We start from the raw sequence: 25,187 nt of genomic DNA, 5'->3' as shown, positions 1-25,187 counted from the left end.
TGATCAGCCGTTTAATTTGATGCCCTCTTTGCATTAACCAGTCCATAAATATTTTAATAATTTCATTTATTAGGATTTTATTTTTTTTTTAATCTGCACAATCTTACCTTGTGCTAAATCATCCCTGGGTGTTAAATTTAACCCTTGTGTTAAGTTACTCCCCTGGGTGTGTATTGAAGCTCCAGGAGGAGGGATGTGGAGATGCTCTCCTGCTCTCCCCTTCATGGCTGCATCCAAATTTATCCACTTCTCAATTAAACCTCTGCAAAAAGGGCTGCTCTCCACTTTGTAGGGGCACTGCAAATTCTACAAGATATTGTGACATGAAGGCAGGTCAATCAAGTTATAATTGTCTCTAATTAGCACTTGCAGGAGCTGTAATCTTTTTATAAACTTTCAGCTAAGCAGCACTAGGGCGAAAAATTATTTCTTGCCTGGAAAGCCATTAAAAATTAATTTCCTTTGGTTCTGTAGGATATGAATGAGACATGCACCTGGCCTCACACAGAAAGGGGATTTTGCCAATTAAAATAGGACACACAGAGCTCAGAAAAAAAAAATAAATACAATTTATGCCAAATCTCTACCTGTGGAAGTGTAGTTTTCCTTTCAAGTGACCACACTGAATGGTAGGGAAGGGGATTTTATGAGTCCATACAGAGCTTTTTTTAATGGAGCTTTATTGGAAATTTAAATGAAAACCATGGTTTTGCTGTGGGGTGAGCCCTGCTGGGGGTTTATGTTGCTTTTGATATTCTTTTCTCTTACATACACCTGTGTTGTTTCTATCTGCTAAGTATATAGCTGAGTTTATGAATATTGTTTCCATTTTGGCAAAGTTTGGTCTCATTTTTGCTGTCTAATCCTCTTCCCGTGCATATTAAGTCTTAAAAAAAAAGGTAGTTAAAATTATCCTTGGATAAACTGCTTTGCATCCCTTTCACCTTTCTGCTGTAGGAGATCTGACTGGTAGGAAAATGGTTAGTTTTGCTTTTTTTGTTTGTTTTACTTATTTCTGTCACCTTTTTCACTTTATTTCCCTCCACCGTTGGCTCTCTGCTTCTGCAGCATCGTATCCAATACAGTGTTGAAAACACAAATGTAATCATGAAATAAACTGCTCTTTGAAGACAGAAAAACGTGCAAATTCCTCTCAAACAGTTTCACTTTTCTTTATTACCCCTTAGATCTGTCATTTGCTTGGATCTTCAACGAGTACCCATCCTTTGTACAAGAGGACAGGCGGCGTTTTGTCTCCCAAGAGACTGGGCACCTCTACATAGCCAAGGTGGAGCCCTCAGATGTTGGAAACTACACCTGTGTTGTAACCAGCACCCTCACCAACACCCAAGTTCTTGGGTCTCCAACTCCTCTGGTGCTCCGGACAGATGGTATCACCTCCCTTCTGCATTGGGAAAAAAAATAACACCTTTACTTGGCCATTTTTATCTCTTATACCAAAACCTTCAGAATATTGGTTGCTTTGCAAGAGGACAAAAAATTCTGTGTTGTGTTCTCCTCTTCCTCTCCTGCTGGCAGTGATTTCACTGGCAGATCCTTCTTTTGCTAAATGCAATGTCAGAGATGAGATTAAAATATATATATATATATAAAAGGTTTGGACTTAATGTGATTTAGTGCTAAAGAAATAAACAAGGCTTAAAAAAAATGAGCTGTTTCTAATTGCCTCCTGTAGGTGTGATGGGAGAATATGAACCCAAAATAGAAGTTCAGTTTCCTGAGACACTTCCTGCAGCTAAAGGCTCCACTGTGAAGCTCGAATGCTTTGCTCTAGGAAAGTAAGTTTTTTGCTTCCCCTGTGCTGAAAGTTGAAGTCCAGGAGGGTTCATTGTCCTGGCACTTGTTTTCCAAAGACCCTGTTTTCATCATCATCACAATTATTGCCTTGGAATAATAAGAGGGCAAAGGGTCTTGGAGTAATTTTGGGTGTTTGTTTAGAATTGATGTATCTCAGCAGCATAGGAATTTAGTTTGCATTTCCAATTATCCTGAATTAGATTAGTGCAGTTTTGCACATATCCTTTAACCTGGCTTTGCTTTCTCTGTGTGGAAGGAACTGTGGTTGAAGTCAGAGAGAATTTTGTCTGAATTGTGCTGGTGAATGTACCTGAAGCTTTCATAGTTTGCTCTCCCTTTATAGCTGAATTAAGGATTAAACCACATTGCTCTTCTGAAGGATATTTCACACGCCACTGATGTATTTCCTCTTTCAAAAACGATCTCCCAAACCATTTACATTTCTGTAAATGTATTTACTCACCACTTTGCAGTTTACTTGCAGAGAGCTGTGTCAGCTGTTCATAATTTGAAGTGCCAGATTGATAAGTTTATCACATCCTCTTGCTGTGGTTTCCCAGCTAGGTGAGGGGGAAAGATTTAAAATTGGAGGATAAAGGACTGTTCCAGGATGGGAATTTCCAAAAGGCTTGCATGGAAGTCACTGGTAAATCTCACTCATCTTCAAGGAAAGCCAGGGGTGATTTACAGGAATTTTTACAGTCACTGGGCATTCAGACAGGTAATGGGAAATTTCATAGTGTATGGAACAGAATGGGACATGCAGATCAGTTGTCACAGTGTCTGAGCATGTCACACACACTATGAATACCCCTTCCACACAAGCTTTTAGTCAATTCTGTGTTTTATTGTATGTTAGTTAAATATCTAACTTTGCCAATCCAGTATTTCAGGCAAAACTTGTTAAAATCACATTATTTTCTTTTTTTAGCCCCGTACCTCAGATTAACTGGAGAAGAACTGATGGTATGCCATTCCCAAGTAAAATCAAGCTGAGGAAATCCAATGGATTGATTGAAATACCAAATTTCCAGCAAGAGGATGCAGGGCTGTATGAATGCATTACTGAAAACTCCAGAGGGAAAAACATTGCAAGAGGACGTCTCACTTACTATGGTAGGAAACTTCCTCTCCTTTCTTTACTCATGAAATATAAACTGCTCAAGGGTACTTTGGGATTTACAGCTTGTGTTTAAAAATCCATGGCATCTTAACTGCTTGCAGAGAATGAGAACTTGTGTGCCAGGTTTTTTGCATAACACTTCTAATAAATGTCCAGGCTCAAAAGGGTTGCTAAGAGTGCTGCAGAAAGTGCTTGTGCTTATTTTCCTATGATGGAAAGACCTTTTTTTTTTTTTTTTTTTTTACAGTTCTTATTGGTCCACTGGTGAAACCTTAGATTTTTCAGTCAATTGGATTTATTTGAGGGATCATTTAGGCCTCACATTTACAGGAAATGCAAATTTTGTCTTGCTTTAGGAAAAGATTACTGATGGATATTGTCAATCCTTTTCTTTCAAAACAGCCAATTTTATTTTTAAATGAGTAAATAAATGAGACAATATAATCTAGCATGGGAAATGAAATAATATGAAATTTAATAGCTGGAAAACAGACAGAGTCTCTTGTGAATTTAAGGCTGTAGAGTGAAATGAATATCAGCAAAGCACATTGGTGGTGGTTTAAAGCTGGAGTGATTTGCAACAAAGTGGTAATTGACAATTTTTGTTAAAGCCAGATCTCAGCAAATATAATTTTCTTTAGGTAAATGGCAATTTAAAGAGTGTTGCAGACAGCTTTGGAATGCTATTTCTCATGCAGTAATAACTGAGCAGAGATTTTTTTTTTTTTTTTTTTTTTTCAAGTTGTATAAAAAACCCCACAGAGCACAGCTACTCTGCAACTCTGGGCAAGGGACCTTTCCAGTTACTACTCCTGTACAAGAAGCTGCAAGGTAGATTTTAGGCTATGAAGATTTTTAGTTTAAGGCACAACAGATTTTATGAGGAGAAAAAAGAGACTTCTCCACTTCAAAATTATTATACCCCACCACTAGAAATACTCCAGCTTGGATGAGGGGCTTTGAGCAACCTGAATTCCCCATATGGTGATTGTAATTAGGACTTTTTGAGAAATCCTATGAATAATGTGGGGCAAAAGATCTAAGATGCTCCATCTGGCAGTGTCTTCTGTCATCCCAAACTCAGCCCTATGCCTCTGATTTCCTAAAGGGATTTTTATTCTTTTCTTGGAAGTTTGGAACAAGCTGTGGTTTCTCCGTTGCTTTGGCTCAGGATTCTTACTCCAGTTTTAAATCAGGGCAGTTGTAAAGCAGATCAATGTAAACTACATACAAAATAAAGATGTGTTCATTAGTCCTTGTAATGTAATTACAATAGTGGGTAACCTTGACATATTTGACCTGCTTCCCAAGTTTTGTTTTGCTCATTAAATGACACAGAGCTGAAAAAAAAAAAAAAAAAAAAGATGTTGCTAATCAATAAAAGCAAGGTAAAGTTTTCTGACAAGTAAATCAGTGTAAACATTTCCATTACACATCCTGAGAGGGATTGGAAGCCTCAAATAGAGTTCATATTCCAGTATAAAAGTCTGCCCATATTAGAGTCATCCTTAATATGGATGTTTAGCCTAAGAAGAATAATGAGACCTGTAATGGCATTAATGGCACTCCAGCTGTTCCATTTCATTTGCTCTGCTTAATGAAACCCATTCTGCAGAATTAAGGAGATTTAAGCAATTTTTCTTATTTTGTCACTTGCTTTGTTGTTGCAGAGAGAATGTCAACAAGTTTGCGTTCCAGATAGGATCATTTTAACACTTTTTGATAATTTGGAGGATTTTAATTCTGTTTGTGGTTTTAATAATGTTCTGTAACTGGAATATCTTCTCGTGGCTCACTGCTGGGCCTGGTATCAAGGCTCAGAAATCTGTCTGGAAAAGAAATGGAACCATATGCCACTCAGTCTTCCAATAAAAGATCAATATTTAAGGAAGTTGTTCTAAAAGCAGATGAGGATTTGGAGGAAATTTATGCAACATACTCAAGACTTAGAATTAAAAATACCCATCTGCCTGGAAGTACCAGGGGTAATGTTGGGAGATCTTGGGTGCTGTTTAAAGAACTTTATTGGTAGAGTGTAAGGTGTGTCTGCTACTCCAGAAAAATATAAGCATTACAAATGGACAAATAACTATATATATATATATTTTTTTTTCCCCTTCTCCTTAGTAGAACAAAGCATTTTTCAGGCTTAGCCAAAAAAAAGAGTAATTGGGGTTAACATTTGCCACGTTGTCATAGTGAAACAGTGAGAAACTTAAACCTTCAGAGGATGAAAAATAGATTAAAAATTTCCCTGTCACTGAAAAACAGGTTTTCCTTAGCAGATTTTCAAGATTCTTTGGAAGTGAAGCATAAAGCCAGCCCTAAACAAAAGTGTGAACCATTTCATAGCTCTGCTCTGAAGCAAAGCATTCTCACTCTCCTGATTTGTTTCATGAGCTGAAACTCTTAAATCTGAAATTTGCTTTTCAGTGCATAAATGGTTTAATAAAAAAATCCAAAACCAACCAACCAACCAAAAAAAAAAACCCCACAACCACCAAACAAACATATTTTCTATGCTATCTTGGAACCACAAAGCACTGGAACTTGAACCATGTCCATAGTCACTTGCTCAAGAATGCTTGGAAATGGTTGGTGTAGAAATTCTGTGCACAGATGTAACTCTTTTAATGAAAAATAAAATTGGTCTGTTTTTAAAAAAAAATTCACTGTGGGTTTGATATATAACTCTCAACCCCTAGCTGAAGTTGATAATTAAAATAGATACTCTAAACCAGCTATTCTGGGTTCTTTCCTAGCATTACTAACAGACTATTAATCTTCCTTTTTCCCCATGATGGATTTTCTCAGAAAAAGCCCAACATCAAATGCTCAGTTTATTGTCATTTGTACAGTTCCAGCATTTGTTTTTCTCCTCAGGGAATTTCAGAATGTGCTAAAAATAGGACAAGATTATCTAACTTTGATTTAATATAAAACATGAATATATAAATAACTTCTTTCACTTTATATTCATTCATCATCACTATTGGCCCTTTCCATAAGGAGAAAATAGGATAAGAAAGGATTCATGCAGGTTTTTCATGGTGTGGAAAAATGAGAAGAGAGGAAAAAATTCAATTTTTGTATTTTAAGATGCAATTAAACATGTAGCATGGTAGACAGACACTAAGGAAGTAGTTAAAGATTACTTGGAAAAAATATATTTTTAATTAGCACATGCTGATTTTATGGAGCTCATTGCTTGGTGGTACCATGGTAAAATGAACCTTTTCTTGTGCAGTGGTGGTCTGTCCCAGAAAAGCAAATCTCCTGCTAATAATACATGCAGTCTACATAAGTGCTTAAAAAAATATTTGGATATTTGGTTAATTATTTTGGTAATCATGTACCACCCATTTTTTTCCAAAAACTCCATTATTCATCTACATGGAAGACATTCACTGTTTAAAGCTTTTGCCTGATATCCTGACTCTATCCTGGAGATGTCTTCATTAACTATAAAACTATACATGACTAAATAATACCAAGGAGCTGCTGAATTTGATCAACCTAGAGTTTAATTGTTGATTCTGTCTAATAATTTAATTGCCTTGCTTCAAAGACAATTTTTTCATCTTTCTTCACATACTAAAACTTTCCCTGTGATGCAGCATTTGCCTCTTGCTTGTGAGCATTTTTATTTTTGAATGGAAATCAGTCATGGACATCTTCAGGGATGTGTTAGGTGCTTTTATAGGTCCAGTTGTTTTATCAGAAAAAAAATAAATCATGGTTAAAGTCATTTGGAGTTTTGAGACAAAATAAGGTTCATCATTGCTGTAAGCATCAGTATGAATGTCATAGCCTGACTCCCAGATGCACTACCTAGAAAAATGAAGGTTACATTTCCTGCTTGGTTTTGGTTTGTTTGGTTTTTTTTTAACCCCAGCTTCCATAGTTCAAAAAAATTTATTTTGGCTCTGATTTATTTCCCAGGTATTTTCAAAGGAGATTTCCAACCCAGTTTTCTTACAGTAATTTTCAAAGACAGGGCTGTGATCAGACTGGATCTTACCATGCAAGCTCCAGATGGGAACTGTTCTGGAAGATCCAGAGTAGAAGCCACTGCTTCCAAGATCTTCATCCCAGTTCCCCCAGTTCATCCCACTGCAGTTGGATTTCTTCACTTCAACCCCCAGAACCCATAGTGAAGGGTTTCTTAGCCTAAAAAAAAGGTTCTTCCTTTCCTTGAGACCTACAGAGGTCTCCTGGAATGTTTTCTTAGAATGGTGCCTTAGTTGTTTTCTTCTTTTCTTCAGGAAGTTCTGCCTGGCCTAATTAGCTGGAAGAAAAGGGTGATTGTAGCCACTAAAAAAAAAAGAAAATAAAAATATAACTGAGTCTTCTCACTGGGATAAAGAGTTTTCTGAAGTTACACACTTGCCTGTGGGACCATGAGTATTGCAAGGAAGATTTTAGGCCAAAGCAAGTGGAGCAAAATACAGGCTGGTGCTTTTCCAAGTGACTGACCAGGAGGCTGACAGATGACCTTCTTCAGAAAATCACTCACCTACAAGTATCTTGTCCTGAGGGAGTTTCAGATGAATCTTTCATGAAGCAAGTTCCTGAGAATTGTAAATGTGATCACACAATGTAGATTCCTGTCACAGCCTCAAACCCTGCAATACAGACTCCATTAAAATTAACTTCCAGCTCCTCACCTTACAGGGACATCACCTTTTTTTTTTTTTCTTTTCATTTTAATTAACATAAGTTGCCTATTCCTTGCTTAAGGAGGAAGGAATGGTGTCTCCTTGGCAAGATCTAAGTTACCCACTATGCCAATAGACCCAGGAGAGATGAGGCTTTGTTCTCATCATCATCACCAGTCCTTCTTCAGAAGCACAGAGATGGCAGAGCTGGTGGCACCAGATGTTCTAAGCAGGTATTTTTGCCTAATAGTGATGAGACCTTCAGAGGAACCAAGCCATATATTGAATCATTTAGGTCCAGCCAGGCACAGCTCCATAAAAAGGGCAGTGTTGGGCTTGGGACATGATGCTGAGGGTGTTTGGATCTCCTGATACAGGGCCTGCTGTCTGCAGATGCTGTAGGGTGGTTTATCTTTACCTTGGCCAAAATTCAGAGTATTAAGAGGAATATTTCCAGCTGGAAATAGCCCCTGTTTAGATGTCTTTTTAATTCTGAACTGGTTGGTTGAACTCTTCATTTTCAGACAGGTTTTTTTTTTTTTATAGCCTTTTTTTAAAAAACTTTGAGACATGGCAGATTGAGAAGGGTGGTTTTCTTTCTTGCTGAATTTCTTCTTCAGTAATTTAAGGAAAATAGGAGCTATCTTATAGAAAATTACATCTCCTGCCAATGAAGAAGCACCATGATTTTCTCACACTGAGGGTTAGGAAGCTCTATTCAGTTCATTTCTGTTTGGAGTGGATGTCTTGCTCCCATGCTTTCCAAAGAGACCCACTTCATCATATCTAACTGTGGAGACTTGGGAAACCCTTCTGTAAAAAATGTCTGACATAACAAGTCCTAAAATTAAGATCTATGGTGTAGACAATATTGGTTTTTTTCATTAATGGAATTGAATGCAAGATCTTGAACTTGAAAATAGTCTGTATTTAACCTCCTTTCAAGGGGAGACAGGCAGCAGATGTGAAATATTGCACATGTGTGGATCCATCAATAATTCAATGCCTGTTCTTGCTGCATAAATATTTAGGTGTGTGAAGTGCAGGAAGCACATGGAGGTGGAGTCCTGAGCTTTCCTCCCCTTGACACACGTGGAGCAATTGTGCCAAATGCCAATGTGAGAGAAAGCAATGGCTCTTCCTTCACCCCAGTGTTACAACGTGAACTCTCAAGATGCAACCAAAATGAGAATCAGTAAGACAGGACATCTGTCTGACACGAAGATCAGGTTATCCCATCTTTTAGAGCTGAGCTTCATAAAGAGAGTGTAAAAATTCTATGATCCCCAGATGGGAAAGGTGTTAATCCTCGTGGGGTATAAGGGATGTGCAAAACCAAAGGAGTAACACAAGGTTTTGCTGTTAGCAAATACTGGTTGAATTCCAAGACCTCCTACACTAATACCTCAATGAATACACAGTAGTAAAGCTCTCCTGCGAGAAGCTAATCCTCAGTATTTATAAAGAAGTCATAATTAGTATTAATTCTTGCTCTCATAAAAGATTTGGTGCTGTACTTTATTGTGCTGATCCTCTGCTGTACTGCAGAAGCTGTGATGGAGAGCAAATCTGGATGCTAGAAAAGAAAGCTTCTTTTTTAATGGAATGAAGAGCAGCTCTCATCCAACCCTTGATGTGCTGGTCCTGTGCCCGTGGCTGTGGAATGGGCTCAGCTCTTGGCTGTCCCACACTCTTCCCTTGTGGCCACCAAGTTATTCATTTCCCTGCTCTGAATTAATGGTTGGTGTAACTCCATTGTAGGAGGAATTCAATAGGAATTCAGATTCTGTGCTTCCAGAACTCATCTATTAAGTAATAATAATTGCCCATATCACCACGGCAGGTTTTTTTTGGGGTTTCTTTTCTAATCTACTTGTTTTGATCTGAGTGTCTTAGGGGAGTTTCCTAAATTATGGATTTAGGAATATCTTTAAGGGAGTCAGCCCTGGAAAATTCCTTTGCCTTAGCTATATATTTTCAACCAAGTTTACTTTTTATCTGTTTTCTTCACATGCAATGCCCAGAATCTCTCTTTTCTTGGAGAAACAGCTTATATTAAGATTTAAAACTTTATAGCAAATTGAACAAATGCAAAGAAAATTCACACAAATAAGCTGTAAAGCTGTTGTGTGAAATAGCACAAAAGGAATTAACTGCCATTGTCTTCATGCAGTGATGTTTATTTGCCAAGTGAGCTATTCTTTTTTTACCCTCTGAAAGCTGTAACAGCTGTTAAAAACTCTCTTTTTACAGTTTAAATTGTATTTTCGATAATTCTGAAGTATAGAAGGTGTTAATACATCAAAATATAGTTATTTTTATGGACTTTCTTAAAGCTGTATTCTAATTTGCATCTTTCAAATGGTAAGACTAAAGCTTTCAAACCAGTCTCATCCCCAGGTGTTCCTTGGGTGAAGTATTGCCTAGAATTACAGAACAGTTCAAGTGGTATTCAGAACTAAGGCTGACAAAAAAACTATGTTTTTTTAGGACTTAAAATGATTCATTTCTGTATTAATTTGATTATGTAGCTGCATGAACTGTTTAATTTCCAGCATCACCACTAATTTCTTTATCTCACATCTCCCTCCTGTTCAGAGCTGTGTTTAATCACTGCTGATTTCCATCCTGGTTTCACTAGTTCAGCTTTAGTGATCTCTACTCTCAATTCTCTTTTGGTTTACTGCTTGTAATAAACATGTTTAGAAGGATGAGTGAGGAATTTCTTTCATCAGGGGATGTGATGCAGAACCAGGGAGAATCTCTGTGCCACAGGAATTAACCCTTAGATCCTCATGTGGAGCAAGAAGATGTTGGAATCTGAGTTGTTGATGCTTGTTTTATCCACAGCAAAACCTCACTGGATCCAGACAATAAAAGATGTTGAGATTGCTGTAGAAGACACCTTATACTGGGATTGCAGAGCAAGTGGGAAGCCCAAACCATCATATAGGTGGCTGAAGAATGGAGACCAGCTGTCAATAGAGGTAATGTTCCAGTCTGGGAAACATGATGCTATATAAAATCAACAGTATATAACTATGGCAGTTCATAAAAATCCATGTAATTAGTCATGAGGAATCTTTGGTATGTTTTTCACATGCTTGTCAAGAGCACCCAGAAGGAAACTTCAAAAGCTGCAACACCAGAAATACAGAGAGAAATCAGGTTGACCAAAAATACCCCAGCTAAAAGGAGATTTAAAAGCAGTGATAGAACCACACAATAAGTATATATATAAGGAAATACTGGAGAAGGAAGTCATACATTAACATCTATAAATGAGAGAGAACTTAAAACTATTCTGTTATACTTGCTACTGGCATTTCATTACTGGCAATAAGAAAACATTTTTGAACTTCTAAAGGAAGAAAGACAAAAATCCTAAATCTTCACAGGACACCATTACTTGGTGCAAAGAGTGAAATATGAGCAGCAATGCATCATAAGTATTTGCTTCAATGGAAAGTAATGGATTTGGTGACAGGAAAAAGAGGAAAAAAGGTGAGATTTTTTGTCCTCTAGACCAGAAATGCAGATGCCTTCAGAAAGGCATCTGAAACCCAGTTTGATTTGAATTCTCACTGCTTCATTGGGAAAACTGACACCTGAGGTTATCAGCAATGTAAACCCTGGGCACTACCTCCTTGCAGGAAGGGGTTTTCCCCTTGGCCAATGCCTTGTTGGCACCCAGAGTTGGAGAAGAAAGAGTGAGTGCTGAAGTGAATGGCAATGAGAAATGATCAAAGCACTGCAAACCATTTCTTAGTGTTCAGAGGGCTATAGTTATGTGCTCACTAAAAGGAATGGCCTTGTTTTGTGGACAGGTTAAGTGAGGGAGTCCAAGATCTCATCTCAGTGATTTAAGAGCATTGTTACCATATCACACAATGTCACTCAGGTAATACTCTTTTCTAGCTCAGTAACTACAAAAATACCTTCTCTCATTCAGTCAGCCCATTTCTCCACTTCTGAGCATTGGTGTCCTGCCTCCTGGCATGATGTACAGCACAAGGGTGACTTACTCTGGAAACACAGAAGGGCTGTAAATGGTAGGACTTACTCTATGAAAGCCAGTGCTGAGGAGACAACAGGAGTTCTCTGTCTGTTATGATCAGTGCCTTCAGCTCCTTCCCTGCAATAATTCTTCTTCATGCTGGAAGAAGAAAATCTTCCAGCAAAAAATCCCCCCCAAAATCTGCTTAGTTCCCCTTCTCCTCCCTTAGATGCCTTCTCCAGAAATGCATCTTTTGTTAGGAGGAGTAAGAAGAGCAGCTTGGGATGCTAGAGAGAGAAAATCAAGATTTAGGTTGGTTCCTTTTTGGGATTTTGTGCTTTGTTTAACTTGTTGAGCACCTTGCAATAAACTGGGAAGGGACTTACCAAGGAAGAAGCTAAACTGTCCTGGATGCCCCTAAATAGCCTTAAGAAAAGGGTACTGAGCCATGTCCCACTGGTTTGTTAAACACTTCTGCTGAAAAAAAAGAATAGAAAATGTTTCTGAGCAAATAGTTTGTTCTTTTGGTTTGTTAATCTCTCTCCAGGTTTCTTTTCTCACAAGTTCCTGCCACTCCATCCTTCAAATTAGTCACTTCTTCCTGCATTCCTGGAGCTTTCCAAAAATAGGCTAAGTGGGAAGATCCCTGTACTCCAGTAGTTTTGTCAGCTCTAAAGCACTTAAATGTGTGTCTTCCACTTAATGACTCTTGGAATTTTTTCTGCATAGTATTACAGAGAGCTCATTAGCAAATGGCATTTGTGAAATCTCTGCCTCGTGTGAAATGCCAGTGCCATCTGTAGAGTTTGGATTCTCTCCTCTGCCATGAGCAGCCTCAGACAATTTTGTTCATTTTTCTGGGGAAATGCAAAGATTTTTGAGATTATAAAGCCTCTGTGAAACAGAGCAAGTTTGGAGAATAGATTTCATACGTGGTGTTGACAAGGCTCCATATCTGATCACTGTTGCCATACCCTGATGCAGTCTTGCCACTTATTTTAGAACTGTTCTCATGACTATGCTGCTACATTTACCCCATTTTTGTGTTTATGCTGTCCTATTTCTATTTCTTACTTATTTTAAATTTTTCACAGGAAATATATCATCAATAAAGATATTTTTCTTAATATTCAGGGAAGGATCCAAATTGAAAATGGTGCACTCACAATATCAAATCTAAATCTGACAGATTCTGGCAGATACCAATGCATAGCTGAAAATAAACATGGTGTCATCTATTCGAGTGCAGAGCTCAGGGTTGTAGGTAAGATTTTCCTTTTTTTGTCACTAAAACACAAACCTTACTCTCCCTCTCCACACCCCTTTCCCCTCACTGTGATCTCAAATTTAAGTCATTCAGCTGCTGTCACCAAACCAAACATTTTTGTCGACCTCACATCTTTACCTGCAGTGCCAAGGAATTGCCACATTTTCTTCCAGAGGATTTGCAGCCCAGTCATTTATTGCTTTAAAACAGTACACAGCTAAATTATTAATTAGAGGGAGAGCAGAGATGGGGGCTTGGACACAGGCCCAAAGATAAAAGTGCTCACAGGGGCTGGAGGCAGCCCTGGCTCAGCACATCATTCAGGTGCTCTCACCTCCTGCACCCAGGGGAGCCAAGTCATTTAAAAGCAATGGGCTGCTCTTGTGAGCAGTCTCTCTTGATGGAGGGGACAAGGAATTGTCATTCAGCCATTTGAACAGCTTCTGATGGAGTCTGAAATAGTGAGAACTGTTTGAGGGAAGCACTGAACTCATGACTGTCTTGTGAGCTCATACGCTTGTGTGATTTCTACCTCTGGCAAAGAGACTCCAGACAAAGCCTCTGAGAACACTTTTGAGGACATGAGTTTTGTTTTCTTTCTATAGCTAAGGTTACAGTCGCTGAGCAGACTGTTCCTTCAACCTTCCTCTCCTAAAATACTGAATTTCCTCCCAAAGAAGCTCAGTTTTAATATGGATGGAAGCCACGTGGTTACCTGATGTGAACCGTGCCCGTTCAGAATGAGTTGGGCTGTAATGCTGTCACCTAAATCTGAGCTGACATTGCACTCTCACACAAAACTAGAAGCCAAGCAGTTCCTTGAGTTTTAATGAGGCTGCTTGTGCTGACTGCCCTCCCTGGGCTTGGGCCACTCATGTGCACACATCTCAGCAAAGCTCCAAGTCAGGCATCTGCTGAACGCCCCTTGGGTTCACTGAGCTTCAGCTCAGGTGAAGTCACTGTCATCTTCTGTGTATGCTTCATTAGGTGATGTGCTCTGCACAACTGAGCCTTCACTTCCCTGCCAGTGTAAGGAGGAAAAACACACAATTGTCCAATAGATGATCTGGTTGAATTAACAAATTCATGTCCCTAATTATGTTTGGAAGCTGAGAAGCATCATGTCAGTGGTAAATAGCAGTATAATTGATCTAGTTGAAGGTGCTTCATTTAACTATTACTATCCCTTCTGTTACAGCTTCTGCACCAGATTTTTCCAAGAATCCAATGAAGAAACTGATCCAGGTACAAATAGGCAGCACAGTTGATTTTGAGTGCAAACCCAAAGCTTCCCCTAAGGCCAAATGCTTCTGGAAGAAGGGAGGTGAGCAGCTACGCGAAAATGAAAGGTACCAAGTTCTATTGGTTTATTTGTTTACATCTCTAAAGAAAATCTTCCTTTTATGTATGTCCTTTTATGTAATAGTCTGGTCTGTAAATTCAAAGAGTTGTAAAGTCCCTCTGACATCTGTCTAGCTGAAGGGGGTTATTTGATTGCTTTTTAATTGTCATTGTGTCTGAGCGCTGAGACTGCATGCATATTATCTTTCCTTAAGGTCAAGGGCCAGCTTTTATTTTCAGCTTAATGTAGAGTTTGGCCTGCTTTAGAGAGAAGCAGGTACTCATAAAGAACTGGAAATGTAAAGCTTATAAAACAATACTTCAACAAAATCTTCTGAAGATGCTGGCAAGGAGGCAGATGAGCCATGGTAAAGCCATGGTGATAATGGCCCTGAGAGAAAACAGGAGATTTAAAAAGAAAAAAAAATTGCAGTTGGCCAAAGTTAATAATTGGGAGGTCCAGAGGAGCACTTTTACTATTCTAATACTTTGATTTTTACTGTTCTATTACTGAGTTTATGAGAAAAGTTATTAAAAAGATGATTCAAAATCATAGGTGACACATGCACATTAAAAAAAAAAAAAAAAGGTTTTCCAAGGGACTGCAAAATGGACCTCATAAACCCAAACACTTGAGCTGAATGATGACAGGTGAAAAATCAATACAAATGTGTAATACACCTAGGAAAGAAAAAGCAAAACTGTACAACTGCTTGTATCCAAGTGTTGCAAATTAACTGTGAACACTTTGGGAGGTGGCAGGAGCATCACTGAGCACAGGGGGCTCAATGAAACATCTGCTTGGTGTGCAGATTAAATAATAGAGTGGTGATATGGATGGGACAGAACAGAAAATACCTTGTAAAATTTTGTTATGCCATTACAAAAATTAATTGCCTGGGATATTGTATCAAGCACTGATCATCTCCAGTCAGAAACATGTAGTAGAGGTAAATGTGAGGGATGGGGGTGAAAGTATTTAGAGGGGTGTCCAATATATCTGGAGTCCAATATATCTGGAATATATGCAGCAACTGAAAAGATTATGATTGTATGAGTTCAGGAAAAACCAAGAGGTGTGCAAAAGAGTGAGAGATATGTACTTATTATTAATGTATTCTTCATACATAAACTTAATTTTATGTGCCTGTTGTTGAGATTAAAACAGGAAAAGAAAATTAAAACACACTTTTAGGTTCTTTTCAAGCACCATGAAGTTCATCTACCAGTTAATGCAGGTTGCAGTTTCTTTAGTGCTTACCTGATGGTGTCTTGGTGTTGGTAATTCTCAGTGGAGAGTTTGTGAATCACCTCTGTTCTCACCTCTTCACTTCCAGCAACATGTAAACATCTTTTCCAGCAGTACCCATTAAAGCATTATTGAATTAGTCATAAGCTAAACTTGCACAAGGCTACTGATTAAATTGTATAATTGAAATGTACAGGAGTGTTCTACCCCCTCTCTTGCTTTGCATCCCTCCAGCATTAGGGATTACTGCCTTTTCCACCTTTTTGTTTCCCATGCCAGTATGTGCATAGACTGGGGGTTGCAGGTGATGAACTGGAAAAAGGGGGAAAAAAACCAACCTTGGGTGAAAGGTGTAATACAGGCAGTGACAGATCTGGTTTGGCATGAAAGTGGGCAGGGTGGTATTTTGGACATTCCAGCTGCAGCACTGCAGCAGTCAGTACAGGCTGTAAAAGCTTTGAGGAGCAGAGTAACTATTGGGGATTTTAGTGTGCCCTGAGGTCAGGCTTTCTGCAGCTGCTTGCTGGAATATCTTGAGTTAGATCCAGACTGCAGTCCCAGCAAGAGCTGCAGAGCAGTGAGGGCAAGGTGGCTGCTGGGCTCTCCTCTGGCAGTGCTGGTGTCACCTTCTAGTGACAAGAGGGACAGTGGCACCACAGATGCATCCAAAAGTCCAGACATGAGACTGAGGAAACTGAACCTTTGTTTCTGAAGGTGGATTCCCAACTCAGTGTGCTGTGATTCATGGATCTATCCCTCCTTCTCTGGGACTTTGGGTTAGCTGGTACAAAGCTGAGTCTATCATTAGGAAGCTGAGTGTGTGAACCAGGTGAAACTCTTCTAGTCCTGTTCCTGTAAAGCATCACCTTGTGCTTTTCTTTGGACATTTCTAAACACAGAAGATGCTACCAAATACAAGTGAAATTTTGAGAGGCTTTGATTGAGACCATTACTCACTCCATCCTAACACTGGAGCTCTCTCCTGGTACCCAAAAGGTTTGGGCACTTGCTGTCATCTTGATTTGTACATCTCTGGCTCTTTCTTCCCAGGGAACACAGTGTTTTTCATGTGTTCAAGTGTTAAGTATTGTCAAATGCAGCATTTTGGCAGAAGATGAGGCATCTGTCATTATAGAGCTTGACGTGGTACCACAGCCTGGCTCACTGGCTGTGCATCTGCAAGCAAGAAAAACCCCTCTCAAAAGAACAAAGTTCAGTTTTCTTTATACATGAAACCTCCCATCATCTGACATCATCAAACTGATAAATAAGTGTGTAACACAGGGATCTCTCAAGCTTTTGTGAAACCTGTTTCTTTTTGATGATTCTTTTTGTCCTTGCTTTTGGTAAAGCATCTACAGGAGTTCATAGCACCTGATTTTCTCCTTTTTGGAAAATTCCTCTTTTTTTTTTTTTTTTCGTCCACATGCCATTTTTATAAAAAATCAGGCAGGAAGAATGGCATCCTTCCCATTCCTGCCTGTTGGAGCTGCCTGTCATCAGCCTTCAAAACAAAAACCAAAACCCTGAAGGTTTGATTCATCATATTCAAAGCTGCCAGGTATGTCTGGACCTTGAAGGGCTCCACACAGATCCAGGAGAAGAGCATTCCCACCACCACTCGTGCCCTTCTTTGGGAGCTTCCCTCTGGGTAGGGATCAGATCAGCTCTTACTGGTTGCTTTGGGTTGCCCTTCAGAAGCAGCACCCAGATATTTCATTTGTGGTGATGGTATCAGGACAAAGGAAGCAATGGTTAATTTTTGAAAAATGCACTGAGCATGCACAGTGCTGCCTGCCTGGATTTATGGACATAAATTATGGCTTTTAGTTCTGCAAAGTGCAGGGATTTCCAAAATGTGACCCAAAGTCTTTCCTACTACACAGTGACAGCACACTGTGCATGGCTTTCAGAAGCAGCACAATAACAAGCCAATAATCCTGAATTTATCTAAATGAAGTACACTCACCCTCAGAGAAAAGCAGAAATGCAATTCTTTGCAGAAAGCTCTGGAGTTCATTACTGTCTGCTATGAATAATTGCAATTCATTAATTTCTTGCAGTTGTACAATTGTTGCAATTCAGGAAGGGGTTTCCAATTAGCAGGACATTTTTTCAACCATTTCTAATGGTGGGGAGGAGGGTGTCTGAATTGCAGAAAAAGGAAGGAATGAGCTCCCCAAAAGAGGTGATGCTGGCCAGAGGGATCCAGCATCCTCTTTGCCTCTTGGAGTGGTGGGGGATTCCAGAGCTCCAGCAGGGTTCAGGCTCACAGTTAAATCCATGGTCATGATGATTTTGGTAGGTTTTTCTTTGGTGTGGTGGGGTTACTCAGTGTTGGTAGAGAAGGGGAACAGCATTATGTTGTAGTTTGGTTTTATTTTTTTCATGTAAATATCCATAAATGTTGGAATGTGTCCTCTTTTTGGGGTGTGCCAGCACATTGCTCCAGCACTCTCTTAGAGATTCCAGAGTAAGGTTATGCTGGTTTGGGCTGGACCTGAACTGGGAAGGTTTCTGGAAACCTCAGAGGCTTTTCCTTGAGGGTGGAAGTCGTTGTTAATGTCAGCTCTAAAAGTGAAAACATCACAGAAATGCAGCACCATGGATAAAGTCAATGTTTTAAAAAGGACTCAAACTTGAATAGTGAAAATGAAGCACAAATACTCCATTATTTCAGTGTATTCCTGCTAACACAACTTATGTTTCTCTGGAGGCACTGACCACATCACTTTAGTAAAGCCTGAAAGATTTTCATTTTGATGGCACTGTATTCAGAATTTATTTTTAAATGGTGCTGCATTTTCAGTATTGGATAATGACTCAGTAAATTTTAATCAAATGAGCTGAATATGATTTGTCTTGTGGAGGGAAGAAAATATAATTCAAAATGGATTCATGAGCTCTGGACTGGGAAATCCCTTGCTGAAGAATGCAATCTTGCTTCCTGATAGTTTTGCAAAATGTGTGCTTTTTATTATTAGAAAATCTTAAGTAAGGAAAGACAGGAAAGAGCTGTGGAAAGCAGAGAGGAAAGCACATTGCACTGTCAAATATGCAGGAGACAGAAAATAGGAATGAAATTCTTTATGTACAAAAGGAAGAAATGCTTCCTACCAGAATGCAGTGTTGGATCTTTGAAAGTAATAATTTTGGGTGATACAATGAGTATAATAATAAAGAATCAGCAAGAATCCTTGTCTTTAAAGACTGGCAGATCAGATGAGCTTTTACTTCTCTTTTGTCCTCAAAAAAAAAAGCAAAATTCAGTATTTAAACCAAGGTTAAATATACTTGATACTAGTTTAACTCAGCAAAGCTAGAAGACCTACCAAAATATGCTGCAAATGAGATAATAACCCCTTTAAAGATTTGTTTATGAGGTGTATATATCAATATGATTTTTAATTGATATAGAGTACTAGAGAGTTGCTGCAGGTTGGGTCCTGTGCTGCTGGCTGAGAAACAGCCTGGAAACAAATCAATGCCAGGGATTTTGAGATCACATGGAGTGGGGCTTCACCTGCAAATCCACCTTTATTCCTGGATGCTTCTAGATTCACCCAGACTAGAAAAAATCCTGCAAACCTTATCCTCCCTAAAAGACATTCCAGTGCAATTCTCTTGAAAGTCTCCAGTTTCAGCATCTTTAACCGTGGCAAAGTGATGTCAGATTCATGAGGAAAGAGGAGAAATAATTCCTGATGAAATGTTGCAAGATTCTGAGAAGTAGCAGTACTGGTTTTGTCTTCACTACAATTTGATTTAAGTATTTTTATTTCATTTTACATTGCAGTTAGAAATGCCATGATGTGTAAAGAAGCAAATCTACTTATAAGTATTCAGTAGGAGTTTTGGTTTTGTGTTTTTTTTTTCCACTGACTTTCCTGTTAATTAATCTAGGTTTAGTTGGAATTTGATTGATATTTTAAGAGGCAGGTTTGAGGCACTTTTCCACTGTTCTTTGTACTGAAATGATGTGAACTGGAAAGCAGTGTGTGTCTGGTTATTATCATATCTATAAGGATCTGAAATAGCTGGCTTTTCTGCTGAGTAATCTAACAAATATAAAAGGCAGTGATTACTTTGATTATTTCTATTATTTTAGTAATCAAGTATTGTTACAGGGAGAAGAGCAAATTTGCATTCATTAACAGTTGCATTAATGACTCTAAATTTCAAGAGGCAGCATCCTCAGGCATTTTCTGGTCCTTAGTCCTGGGTGTGATTGTTCAGCACCAACTTTACAATTTAACAAGATCCTGGTCAGCAAGGTAAAACTCTGAAAACCTCCAGATAATTCTATCCCAGTTTTCTGAGCAAGGAGGTACAGGGACAGTGAATGCAGAATAGCTGGGATATTCTACACCACAGATACTGAAGTTGACAGATCTCAGATGGGCATCCTGGAGCAGCACTTGTCCAGGTGATCTTTGTTTCAATCCTTGTAAATATGTAAATTTGGTGCAGTAAAAGAACTGATCAGTGTAAGAAGTACCTGTGCTCGTTTCACACTTGGGTTTCTCCATGGTCAGTGATGACTCTGATAACTAATAGCAAAATTGGCTGGCATTATAAAACCTGACATACTGGGCAGAATTAATGGAAGCTGTGACCCCACTGAAGTGTCTCAGCTGCCTGGGAGCTCTGTAATGCCAAATGCACCCTCCTGCTTTGGGTGGCACAGGAAGATTCTCAGCTTTGCCTTTATGGACTTCTCAAGACAGGAACCCTGAAGTCAGTGAATCCCTCTGTGCTCAAGAGATGATGATTTTATCAATGATGTTTTGATCTAATGACCAAATAGCTCCTAAACCACTCCTCAGCTGTGTAAATGGGTATGTGCCAAAGCATTATTCCACCCATTCTCTCTATTTTGATGGGGCTACAAGTTTCTGCCATTTGCCAGTGCATCAGAAGTGTGCAGAACTCACTTTGAAAATTGTCAGCCTTCAGCAAAATGTATTGGAAAAGCTCTTGTGTGCCCAAGGATGTGGGGTTTTCTTTTGTGTCAGAGATCCAGATCCCTTCCTGGCAATGGATCAGCCTCAGGACATTTGTTTTATCACAGTCAGTGAGTATCTAATCATTTAAAGTATACTAAAAGCTTTACTTTGCCTGATGTTTCATCAGGAAGGGGTATAGCTATTTCTGGCTTTAGTGTTTTCATAGGCTGTGCTGCATTTACTGTTTTATAATTGAAAAATTAAAGGGTTTCTCTTTTTAATTTACCAGTAAAGCTTTTATTTTGACAATACTTTTTTTTTTTTTTTTTTTTTTTTTTTTTTTTTTGTTGTTGTTTTGAATTCTGAAAAAAAAAAACCCTCATTCTTAATTATATCTGGGTTTTAGGAAGCCTACTGCTTAATTATTTTAAGCAAGCTAGAATTACAGGTAGCTCAGAGCACTCAAAAGATGATTTATTGTAATTAAACAATAGACATTTAATGGTTTAAACCCCAATCCTATTTTTTCCTTGTTTTGATCTCTGGCATTGTCAGCACTGCAGGGTATTTATTTGGTATTTCATTTTTTCTACTGGAAACTGCTTCAAAGTAGATGATGCAGTACAAACCTTTCAAAATACACAGCCAGAGAGTCCAACAACTCAGTAGCTTGCCAACAACCAGAACTGATTTATTTTTACACCTTTTATTGATGTCATTTAATTACCTATAAAATGTATTAGTCATGTCCATAAGACATTTAAAATACTTACAAACCACACGGTCAGATTTAATTATAAATGTTCCCTCTAATATGAAGTACAGCCAAATACTCCTTCTGGATTTTCCAGATCAAGTTCCTAAACCTCAGGAGGGTCAGCACTGACAGAACCCATGGATGAACCCCTTTGGCTCAGGCTCTGGAAGAGGGCAACTAAAGAGTAACCAGAGATGGTTACTTCCAGATGTATTTCTCTTTATAACTCATTTTATCCCCCAAATATAAGATGTTTTTGTCATCCTAACAAGGTGACTTGTTCTAATTTACCTGTTCATTTGGTGGTTGCATCACCTTTACCCAAAGGAAATGGATTGTGGAGGCAGCACTGAGTGTTGCAACACTTCCTTTAAGGAAATATAAAATGCAATTGAGAATAATTAAGGAAAATAATCAAAAGTTGTGCTTGTTTTTTGAGTATGTTTCATTGTAAAGAGCTGTGTGATCCCAGTGGGGCTGTGGAAGGAATCCAGACTCCTGCTTTCAGGCATTTCAATGGAATCTCCATGTGGATGAGGTGAATTTGCTGCTAAGAGCAACATAACTGCAGAGCCATGGTAGACACCACCATGGTCTGTGGGCAGGGAACGTGGTTTGGGAGGATCAGAGGAGTTAAAGGTGAAGATTAAGATCAGTGAACCCATCCAACCCAATGCCAGACTTAGGTTTTGCTGCCCTTCTTTGCCAGCTGAATTATTCTCTGAAATATGGACTCAGATAAACTGGCTTAAAAAACCCAAACCAACCAACCAACCAACAAGCTATAGCAGCACTGTATTATTTATAGTCTAATCAATATAAATAATTAATGACAGTTACTTACTGAAGCATATACCTTTTATGGGCCAACTTCAGGTCCAGCAATGCAATTAAAGATGGTGCCTTCACCAGGTGTGTCTCAGCCATTCCTGCCTGCAGTCCTAAAAGTCTTCCCAGGACTTCTCCTGCAGCCAGTGCTGTGGTTTCAGCTTGCAATGTCCTTCATCAGGGCTTTCACACACCCAGCTGTGGATGCAGCCTGTGAATGCCAAAAACAAGAAGAAACTTTTTTTCTTTTTCAAGCAAGCACCCTGCTTACACAGTGAGTTGGAGTTGAATGGTTACTCCAGGTTATCCTAGGGGAGCTGGTTATCTTCTAGGGCTGCCCCAGGTTATCTTAGGACCTGGCAGAAGGTCCTGCATCTCAGGGTATGACAGATGGGAGAACCAGAAAGAAGGGAGTCAGGTCTGCCTTACCTTTCCATCTCACCAGAGCTGCCTTATAGGCTGTCATCCCTGCTGCTGGGATGCAGGGGTCAGGCTGTCTCCATCAGTAATGCAACTTGGGTTTTGTCCACACTTTTTACAGACACCTTTCTGCTTTGTTCCCTGCTACCTGGCCATTAGATGTAACTCTCACTGGTGGGGTTTGTGTGGGATGGGAGGGAGTTTTCTTGCCTCCAAGCCCTTCCACCAGGTCACTCCTGCTCACTGTAGGTGATAAATGCAGACAGAAGGCAGTGACAGCATTAGGGCTCTGTTTGCTTGCTGAACAAGCCCTGAGCTGACACTTGGATGGGCTGAATCCTGCTCCAGAGAGTCAGTTGTGCAAGTGAGCTGCTGGCTCAGTGTTGGGCTTCTGCACACCAGCCCTGGGAAGTGCAAAATGTGGATTGCTCCTGGAAACCCCCATTGCATTGTCCTAATAATGATCAACTCCTATTCCAAAGTCACCATGCAAGACTGCATGAGGTAAACAACATATTCCAGTTGAAAATCACTCTAATTTCAATTAGTGCAGCTGGAAAAGATGGAGCTAAGATGGGATTTCTCACAACACACACAAACATACATGTGCACATGTACTTATCTTGAACATTAGCTCCACACATAGGTGTCCCAAATGGGGAGTAATATTGTGGGTGGGTTGAAATTTGGATATTGTCAGTATGTGGCCAGATGATTTTCAGACAGGTTGGTAACTGATGGATTTTCTGAGGTCACAGGATGAGTAAGTAAAGCTTTTTGTCCACCAAGCAATTCTGCAACTTTTGAAATCTTTTTTTTAATATTTTTAGAATCATGTTCTTAAAGGATGGAGGACTAAGGATAGCCAATGTGACCAAAGCTGATGCTGGAAGCTACACGTGCCTGGCAACAAACCAGTTTGGGACAGCCAGTGGCTCAACAAATTTAATAGTTACAGGTAGGTGGGGTGGAAGGAAGGAAGGAGCACCAGGGAGTCCACACACATTGAAGTGCAAGCTCTGAGTTTCTTATTGAAAAATAATGTACCACCATGTGTGGGGAAAGGAAAAAGCTTGAGAAGTTACATATTTAATAATATTTGAAGATAAAAGGATATGTGTTGTAGATCTTTCAGTAGATGAAGAAAACCCAGGGGGTTTTTGTCTCTTTGACCGAGATAATCCTCTGATGTGAGGGAGTGCTGATGAACACTTACCTCCCCTCTTTCACTTATCTAAATACTAAATAATCCAATTAGGCTTTTAAGTTGTTGTTTAGGGTTGGGTTTTTTTTGCTTTTTTTAAATTTGTGGGAGAAAAAAATTGTGGGAATTAAAAATCCTTGAGGTATTCTTATATTTCAATCCAGTCTGTTTTGCCCTAAGGAACTAACTTTGCTTATGGAAAAAAGATATGGCAGAAACTCCAGCTGCAGGAGCATTGAGGGACTCACAAGCAGTAAAATATAAAGTGTTTCAAAAGGGAATTGTGTACATAATTGCTGTTAAAAGGGTTCTTGTCCCTCCTCTAAGCCATCCATTCCTAGCTGCAATGGAAGATACTGGATTAAAAGGACAAGTGGTCTGTGAAGTGTAGCTGAAAACTCTTTTCTCTTGATATTCTCTTTTTAAAGACTATCTGAAAGGTTTTCCAAACTTAAGAGTTATCTAATCTCATACTGGGATGCATACCCTCTGTATCTCATGGACCCAAACAGAATTACTTTGTTCAGTGAATTAACAGCTTTGCATTTTCAGCCTCTGCTCCTAGGTGACTCATGGCCCTTCTACATACAAATAATTGAATTATAGACAAAGGATTTCTAGAATGAAAATTTACTTTTACAGTATTTACAGTACTAGAATTTTTTCTCTATTAGCCTGATTCTGGAATCCAGAATAATTCTGGAATAAGCAGCTAAAGCCACAATTTATGTTCTCTGTGATACACGGACGCAAATACCCAACTTATCCTATCCTACCCTCTGTGAATTTCTTCTAGTTTCCAGATTTACCAGCTCTTTTTCTCACTCCCACCTCTTAATCTTCCCAGTGGCTGCTACTGCAGTTTCCTGCTCCAAAAACACAGGGGTTATTGCTAGAAGAGTAATTTCCTTGCTGCACTGCCTTTAGCTGTGTGCAGCCTATTTGCCTGCACACAGCAGGTTCACATCTACCTTTTCAGAGCTGAGGAGCTCCCACTGGGAAATGTGCAAGGACACAATGTGCTCCCACCAGAGGGGTTGGGCATTTCTAGTCCAACTGCATAATTTGAAGTGGTCATCATCAATCAGAGTTGAAAAACTTGGTAGAACATTAGCAGCAAGGAAATCACAGCAGTACTGGAATCCTGTTACTGATATTTTTGCTCTCCACAGAACCAACCAGGATCATTTTGGCACCTTCCAACATGGATGTCACTGTTGGAGAAAGTGTTGTCTTGCCTTGCCAGGTTCAGCATGACCCCATCCTGGACATCAGCTTCACCTGGTATTTCAATGGAACACTCACAGACTTCAAGAGAGATGCTTCTCACTTTGAGAAGGTGGGAGGGGTAAGTAGCAGACACCTTCCCTTCACTTGCCTTATGCAGCACAGACAGCCTTACTCTTTTTTTTCTTTTTCACCATGGTAAAAATGAGATGTTCCTTCTCTTTTGAGTAAGATTTTCTTGGAGGGAAATCAGCCATTGAACCAGTTGCTGCCTGGAACCACTGTGCAGGCACCTTGTATTTTAGACTTGAAGTACTGGAAGTTCCTACCTCCATCTGTGCATCTGGTTCAG

The 25,187-nt window shown here is 39.3% G+C and overlaps 1 protein-coding gene across 1 annotated transcript in view; it reads left to right on the top strand.

Annotated features, from left to right (window-relative positions):
• Nucleotides 1-25,187, top strand: part of LOC103535134 (contactin-3) — a 52,390-nt gene that overhangs the window by 14,463 nt on the left and 12,740 nt on the right. The window contains exons 3-10 of the mRNA XM_030458670.1: nucleotides 1,188-1,391; nucleotides 1,697-1,799; nucleotides 2,750-2,934; nucleotides 10,450-10,586; nucleotides 12,731-12,860; nucleotides 14,062-14,212; nucleotides 23,235-23,362; nucleotides 24,781-24,956. Coding sequence (XP_030314530.1) covers nucleotides 1,188-1,391; nucleotides 1,697-1,799; nucleotides 2,750-2,934; nucleotides 10,450-10,586; nucleotides 12,731-12,860; nucleotides 14,062-14,212; nucleotides 23,235-23,362; nucleotides 24,781-24,956 — 1,214 coding nt within the window. The remainder of the gene's footprint in view (nucleotides 1-1,187; nucleotides 1,392-1,696; nucleotides 1,800-2,749; nucleotides 2,935-10,449; nucleotides 10,587-12,730; nucleotides 12,861-14,061; nucleotides 14,213-23,234; nucleotides 23,363-24,780; nucleotides 24,957-25,187) is intronic.

The sequence above is a fragment of the Calypte anna genome, chromosome 12 (genome assembly GCF_003957555.1).
Source record: "Calypte anna isolate BGI_N300 chromosome 12, bCalAnn1_v1.p, whole genome shotgun sequence".
Lineage (NCBI taxonomy): Eukaryota > Metazoa > Chordata > Aves > Apodiformes > Trochilidae > Calypte > Calypte anna.
The sequence above is the reverse complement of the archived record's forward strand: the minus strand, read 5'-3'. Positions and strand labels throughout refer to the sequence as shown.